This window comes from Medicago truncatula, chromosome 6 (assembly GCF_003473485.1).
Source record: "Medicago truncatula cultivar Jemalong A17 chromosome 6, MtrunA17r5.0-ANR, whole genome shotgun sequence".
Lineage (NCBI taxonomy): Eukaryota > Viridiplantae > Streptophyta > Magnoliopsida > Fabales > Fabaceae > Medicago > Medicago truncatula.
The window spans coordinates 39,718,578-39,726,302 of record NC_053047.1 but is presented as its reverse complement, the minus strand read 5'-3'; the positions used below and the strand labels follow the sequence as shown (position 1 = coordinate 39,726,302).

Sequence of the window (7,725 nt, the reverse complement as noted above, 5' to 3'; positions counted from 1 at the left end):
CAAGCCCTTTAGTTTGTCTGGGCATTGGCTAATCTTGTTTCTTCTGTTTGGTGTATTTGTCTTTCTATAACTTGGTAACTTTGTTGTGGTTTTCTAGGCTCACCTTGTGTTTGAGAACTGATTTTTGGTTGGATATATAATTTCATTTTGGTTTCTTAAAAAAAAAAAAAAAATTTCAGATCCAAAATCAAGTCAAATCCACCATGCAAATGGCCAAGTCATAAAAAATTCTTCATCTCATCCCAACATAAAAGTAAAAATAGAAAACCAATCAATTTTGGGTTGGAAATTAGTCTTATGTCGACTTGAAAAAGTTTATATCTATCCACTATTGTGTCAACCACACGTGTGCTATTTAATGGTAATTAATTTTTACCCAAAATAGTTACCTCTACTTAAATGTTAAATCCTATAAATACACACATTACAACTACGCGACTCACTCACACACACCAAAACAAAACAACCTTATTTTCACATTCCAACCTTAATAATACAACACCTTTTTGTGTTTTTGTCTTTGTTTTTTTCTTCTTGAATTCTACACAAAATTTCTTGATGGCAAAAGTGCAAGAGATTCATCATAATGGGGTGAACTTATCAACCCAAAGAGGTTTTGTGACAAAATTGAAATCTGGGTTCAAAGAAGCACTTTTCCCTGATGATCCTTTTAGGCAAATTATGGAAGAGGAAAAAAAATCTCGTAGGTTGATTAAAGGGGTGCAATATTTTATTCCAATCTTTGAGTGGTTACCAAATTATTCTTTGAGATTATTTTTCTCTGACTTAATTGCTGGTCTCACCATTGCTAGTCTTGCCATTCCTCAAGGCATTAGTTATGCCAAACTTGCTAATCTTCCTCCTCTCATTGGCCTTTGTAAGTCATTCTTATTATTACATTACATTCATTCTTAATTACTTCGGTTTTTTTTCTTCTTCGCGCAATTGCAGAGATTATCACTTCAATTTTTCATTTCACTCTTTTAAACCTAAAGTATTTTGCTTTTCACGTCGTTTTAACTTTAATGACGTGAAAAAAAATACATAATATTTTTTTTTGTATTATTTGATGTCTCGGCAACCTCTCAAGGAGTCGAGATATACTGCTGTCAATCGGTATTATATTGCGGTAAGAGAGGGTGAAGAGACATCATAGATATTTTTTTCTTTCTCCTTTTACCCCTTTTAATGGTGGTGGTGTAAAGAGGAAATTGGATTTCCGGTGGTTATAGCGGGGACTTGACCGTCCGATCCCATTGTTAAAGTTTATAATTACAATCTCAATCTAGTGAACATGTAAAAACAAAAAAAAGAACAAAAATTCTAGTACTGCATTTAAGTTTTGCCCATATTCAAATCCTATGTTCTTTTTTTTTTTTTTTTTTTTCTCTATTTACAAATTAACAAGTGATTTTGATTTGATTTTTGGTGAATTAAAATATATCAGATTCAAGCTTTGTGCCACCATTAGTGTATGCTGTTTTTGGGAGTTCTAGGCACATGGCAGTTGGGACAATAGCAGCAGCATCATTGCTTATTGCTAGCATAGTATCAACTGTAGCAGACCCTATAGCAGAACCAACATTGTATCTTCACTTGATTTTCACAACAACCTTTATCACTGGTGTTTTCCAGGCTTGTTTAGGTTTTTTCAGGTAAGAAAAGAACATAGAACATGTCATTTTCCTATAAATACTTTCCTCTAATTTGATGACATGTGATTTTGTTTTGGCTTTGTTTGTCACTAAGAAAGTAAGATATTTATCTAATCTATAGAACAGTAACACATGGATTGAAGACGTATTTGATGTCTGATATCACGATGGTTATATTCAAGTACTTCAAGTTTTGTGCGTGTTTATTTGATTTTCATTCATAAAAATTAAATAGTACCAAATTCAAGGTGTGTCCAATGTCAAATACTAACACAAATTGCGATGAATGTTACTTTCAATTGTTTAGTGTCCAGCATCTGATACTAACACAAATTACGATGAAAGTTACTTTCAAACGTTTACTTATGTCACAAATCACGATGATTATATTCAAGTACTTACGTTTTTTGTCTGGTGTTGGTGTCTTGTTTCTAACATAAAAACAAAAATATAAAACAGTACTATTTGACAAATGCATCTCAATTATTTTCATTCTACTTTTTTTTGTGTGGTTGGTTTGGTGCTGATTTTGTGAAAGGACATTTGTAGGCTTGGGATATTGGTTGATTTCTTTTCCCATTCTACCATCACTGGCTTTATGGGAGGGACAGCAGTGATTCTCATCCTCCAACAATTCAAGGGTATTTTTGGAATGAAACATTTTTCAACCAAAACCAACGTTGTAGCAGTGCTAGAGGGCATCTTTAGCAATAGACATGAGGTTAGTATCTTGTACAAAATATTAATGTTTTTTTTTTTTGGCTTGACTGATCAAAATAATAAGAGGTTAATTACCATGCTAAATCAGATTTTTAATTACCATGCTAAATCACTATTTTTTATAAGGGTACTGATTTTTAAATAATAATGGTTAGTATCATCTTATGCCTTGTTTAATTAACAAATAAATTAAAAAAACATATTTTATTTATATTTGAAGTAAAATACTAATTACATGTCTGCCAAAACCACAATGAACCATAATAATTTTGCAAAAACTATATTGCGTTAAGATACATAAGATAGTTTTTCTAAAATCATCGTGGCTCACTATAATTCATGTCAACCTACCATAATATTAAACATGCACAAAATATGTCTAACTAAACTTTTTTCTTATTTATTTAAGGGAAAAGATTTTGCCACACATCTAAACTAGACATAGAAGTCTAGAAATGAAAGAGAATAGAAAAAAAAAAATGTGTTGTAAAAGAAGAAAGAGTGTGCAGCTATGTTTTGTTCAAATATTTACCCTAAAATAGATATTTGTGAGAAATTATTTTCTGACAAAATAGTTGTAACTATATACTTTTGTGTGTGGAAATAAAGGGTGAACTTCTCTTATTGCTATTTTAACAGATAAGATGGGAAACTACAGTTCTTGGAATAATCTTCCTTGTTTTCTTGCAATTTACAAGGCACTTGGTGAGTGCTCTATTTGGTAGTTATATATATATATATAGTCAATCTCATTTCATCTTTTGCTTTTGCATATTTATTTTGTTAGAAGAACATAGAAAAAGGTGGCTTGAGATAGAAGACTTTTTAGTGCACCACTCAAACTTGTGGACCTCTAGGGAATTTTAATTCCACAAACTATGAATAAAATATGGCACCAATAGCAATATTTTATATGTCTTTCATATTTCGAGTTATATTTTAAGTCTATTCAGTGAAATTAAAGTATGAATTATCTGATTTTTTTTTCAATTTTTAAAATCCTTTGATTTTGAGATATGATGATTTTTCCAATCATAGATCTTAGCTATTAGAGGAAAATCTAACGACTTGTATTTTATATTGTATTTTAAAATCTGTTTTGTAAAATTAACAAGTTGTACGATCTTCATCTAATAGCTAGAATCTCTTGTTTACAAGAAGGCATGTTTTTTCTGACAGTACAACAATTCGGATTCAAATATATTTTCTAATAAAGTTTCACTTTTGAATATAATTTTTCAGAGGCTTAAAAAACCAAAACTCTTTTGGGTATCTGCTATAGCTCCAATAACATGTGTAGTAGTTGGTGGAGTTTTTACATACCTTGTGAAAGGTACACAACATGGAATTCAAATTGTAAGTTACTTATAATTAGTATTATTTTTCTTCAATTTCTTAGTATCTTATTTATATAAAATACAACATTTTTTTTCTTCTTATATTTGATATTTGATGTTTATACATATGTAGGTGGGGCATCTAGACAAAGGACTAAATCCTATATCAATTCAATTTCTGACCTTTGATAGAAGATATTTATCCACAGTAATGAAAGCTGGCCTAATCAGTGGAGTATTATCATTAGCGGTAATTAATTAATTAATTAATTAAAATATCTTTAATTTAAACCATAATTAACATATTTTTATCAATTAAGTAAATTTTTTTTGTATGTATATGTAGGAAGGAATAGCCATAGGAAGAAGCTTTTCTGTAACTGCTAATACACCTCATGATGGGAACAAAGAGATGATAGCTTTTGGACTTATGAACTTGTTTGGTTCTTTCACATCATGTTACTTAACTAGTGGTAAGTTAATTTTTTTTTTCTTCACATTATATACTAAGTATGAGACTTGGTGTAACTATAAGATTGTTACCTTGTGAATGTGACCTAAAAGTCACATGTTATAATTTTATAATCAATCTCTCAACTAGTGGAAATATTTGCACTCTATGAATTTCATCTCATGCAATGAGCTACCTTTTTTTATGTACTGATAGTCATCAATAATAAATAATTATGTTTCATCTAAAAAATTATATAATAATAATAATGTATATATTTTTAGTATTTACATCCCTCAAATAAAAAATATTTAGCAATGATATTAGAAAAGGGCAATGACCGAAAATTGACAAAATTACTATCGTTGTCCCGTACTTAATTCTAGGCAATCATTTGGTTATTTACCTTTTTTCACGTCATTTTGGTTCTTCTCCCATGTTTGCATATGAATTTTCAAGTTTCAAATCTATAATTTTCTTTTAGGGCATAACATATATTAAGAATGAGAGCTACATGAAAAGAAAAACATAAATTTAAAGCTTGAAATTCATATTCGAACATGAGTGAAAGATCAAAAGGACATAGAAAAGATAAAGGACTACATCATTATCTAAAATTAAGTAAAGTGATCGCAAGAAACAATTTAGCCTTGAAAATAGAGTAGAGATATTTTCAGGAGGTATAATCAGAAATTCAAGGTTTCAAAAATCGAATCTAATGATTAACATATATCACACTGCAAATATAATCTTTTGACATAAAAATGTTCGTTATTTTATGCTGATATATTTACTCTTAAATTGATTTTTGTAGGACCATTTTCCAAGACGGCTGTGAATTACAATGCAGGATGTAAATCTGCAATGACAAATGTGGTTCAAGCAGTAATAATGGCTCTAACACTACAATTTTTGGCACCATTATTTAGCAACACACCACTTGTTGCTCTATCAGCTATCATTGTATCAGCCATGTTAGGGTTGATAAACTATACAGAAGCTATTCATCTCTTTAAAGTTGATAAGTTTGATTTTATTATCTGCATGAGTGCATTCTTGGGTGTGGCCTTTTTAAGCATGGATATTGGCCTCATGCTCTCTGTGAGTACTCAAATTTTTTTATTTTTTTTCATTTAATCTCTCACTTCTATTTTTTTTTCCCTTAACCCTAAAAAGAGTTGAATTAATGACAAAATATTAGAGAAAGAAAAAGAAATCGTCTCCAATTTTGTTCGTACATGTTACGAACTCCAAATTGGAGACGAGATTTTCATTTTATGTCTCTAATTTCTATCTATAACATGGTTTTGAATTGCAGTCTGCAACAACAATTTCGTACATATAATTGTTGTTAGCATTACTCTTTTTGTGGCAATCACGAACGCTACTACAATTTAAAACCATGATCACTAATTCAACTTTTTTTGGTACATAGAATTGAATTTTTCATAATTTAATTTTATTAAGTTTTTTTTTTATAATTATTTTATATGTATTTGCAATCTAGGTTGGACTAGGTGTACTTAGAGGACTATTATATTTAGCAAGACCACCAGCATGCAAGCTTGGAAAGTTACCTGATTCTGGCTTATATAGAGATGTTGAGCAATATTCTAATGCTTCAACAATTCCAGGAGTTCTAATTATACAAGTTGGTTCTCCTATATACTTTTCAAATTCTACATACCTTAAAGAAAGGTAATTAATTAAATCTTGAATCACTTATTTATTACCATCTAATGATAATCCATTGATATAGACATGTTAATTTAACAATCTAAAAATTTGTTAAAATTGTGCAATAGGATTTTGAGGTATATTAAAAGTGAACAAAGCAGTTCTGGAGATATGGTTGAGCATGTCATACTCGTTTTAACAGGTAAAAGAAAATTATATATGTTTTTAGTCCTTGTTGTTTTATTATATGTGTAATATGAAATACGGATACGGACACAACACGAGCACTGATACGCTGACACCGTTAATAATTTGATAAAATCACATAATTCAATGTCATTATATGTATCGGTGTCGTGTCGTGTGACCGATCCTGGGATACCTCTAATCCGAAGAATATCTGTCCTTCATAGTGTGTGTAATATTCAGTTCATATTGCATATACATGAATCTTAATAAAAAAATTTGTTGTTAATTTTATTATTTCATCAACTAAGTTTAATTACAAAAATAAAAATTAATCTGAATTTAATTTATCTGTCACTAATTTTTTACTAATTAAAATTTACCCCTCTTTTTTGTATGCTTATACAGCTGTGTCATCTATTGACACAACTGCTATTGAAGGATTATTGGAAACACAGAAAATATTGGAAATGAAAGGAATTCAGGTATCACATACATTTCATGTCTTTGTAATTTATTCTTCAAAAAAAAAAATGTCTTTGTAATTTATCTTTAATATTTCCACTACATTTAGTAACAAAAAAAAACATTTCATGTCTTTGTTTTTAATTAATTTTTTTTAGTTGTGTGACAAAATTGAATTTGCATAAATAAATTGAGCCACAAAATGAAAACTTTATCTTTTTTAATATATTTTTCTACCATATTTTTATATAGATGGCATTGGTAAACCCTAGGTTGGAGGTTATGGAGAAGCTAATAGCATCAAAGTTTGTTGAAAAAGTTGGGAAGGAATCATTCTATCTAAATTTGGAAGATGCAGTTTTGGCATGTCAATATTCACTTAGAACATCGAAGCCAAACAATAATGAAGACACTGTTTAATAAGAAACTATATACTGTCATATTCAAGTACATTAATAAACCAAAACTAGGTTGTACACACTTTGGTTGTTATTATCTTTTGTATCAATGTTGTATAACGCTACATTTTATGGAATTGAGAATGTGTTTGCCAAAATTACTTCTCTTCTCCTCATACTTGAAGCATATGGCAAGATTCATAGTGTTTTTTTTTCATTATACTCAAAGAGTTATAGTAGTTTCAAAAAATTATTAATAAGTTTATCATGTTATTACATGTATTAAGAGTTGGTTTTATTTTTTGGAATAACTAATAATATCCAACTTTTTTTTTTAATTATAATAATATCCAACTTGAGAAGTAGAGTTAGCTAGACATCTATCATTGCAATGAAAGACATTCATGAAACATGTATAGTACTAGTAATTTGAAGAGCATGATTTCCCCTCTAACTCAGCTTCTTCTTGTATTTAGAAAGAGTGTTTCTATTAGTAACGAACACAATTTCACGAAAGTGTCTGAAATAAATTATGACCGTTTGATGATTATTTGACACATTAATACATGATGAGTTGATTAAAAAGTAAAGACTTTGACTATAATTCAAAGTATGCAGTCGTGATGTATTCAAGAATATAATCTTCGAGATAAAAAACTTTTTTCATTTAGAAATCATATATGTGAAAGAAAAATTCCCACATCTACGTTGCCTTGCTTGTTGGACATCTAAAGATCTTATTTCAAACCTATTTTTGTAGGCCTAAAACAAAATTTTAAATTAGACCTTTTCAAAATTACCAAATTTTGACGAAAATAACTTTAACAATATCATCG

At 29.3% G+C, this 7,725-nt stretch overlaps 1 protein-coding gene across 2 annotated transcripts; it reads left to right on the top strand.

The window, feature by feature from the left end:
- The first annotated feature begins 432 nt into the window (after positions 1 to 432).
- Positions 433 to 7,109, top strand: LOC11435931 (probable sulfate transporter 3.5). Of its 2 annotated transcripts, none has more exons than XM_024785432.2 (12): positions 433 to 877; positions 1,448 to 1,655; positions 2,205 to 2,376; positions 3,015 to 3,080; positions 3,618 to 3,731; positions 3,846 to 3,962; positions 4,059 to 4,185; positions 4,978 to 5,264; positions 5,671 to 5,861; positions 5,969 to 6,042; positions 6,435 to 6,511; positions 6,764 to 7,109. In XM_024785432.2, exons 1-12 carry the CDS (start codon positions 559 to 561, stop codon positions 6,803 to 6,805), a joined length of 1,794 nt encoding a protein of 597 aa, XP_024641200.1. In that variant the 5' UTR covers positions 433 to 558; the 3' UTR covers positions 6,806 to 7,109. The 2 variants fall into 2 exon arrangements, with proteins under 2 accessions (XP_024641200.1, XP_003620505.1); XM_003620457.3 differs by having other exon boundaries at positions 434 to 877; positions 6,744 to 7,084.
- The last annotated feature ends 616 nt before the right edge of the window (positions 7,110 to 7,725 follow it).

Bases quoted from the DNA above. Each gene is read 5' to 3' on its own strand.
- LOC11435931 (XM_003620457.3), top strand. From the start codon at position 559: ATGGCAAAAGTGCAAGAGATTCATCATAATGGGGTGAACTTATCAACC. The intron at 2,377-3,014 runs GTTAGTATCTTG...CTATTTTAACAG, and splicing joins TCTTTAGCAATAGACATGAG to ATAAGATGGGAAACTACAGT. The intron at 5,862-5,968 runs GTAATTAATTAA...ATTGTGCAATAG, and splicing joins TCTACATACCTTAAAGAAAG to GATTTTGAGGTATATTAAAA.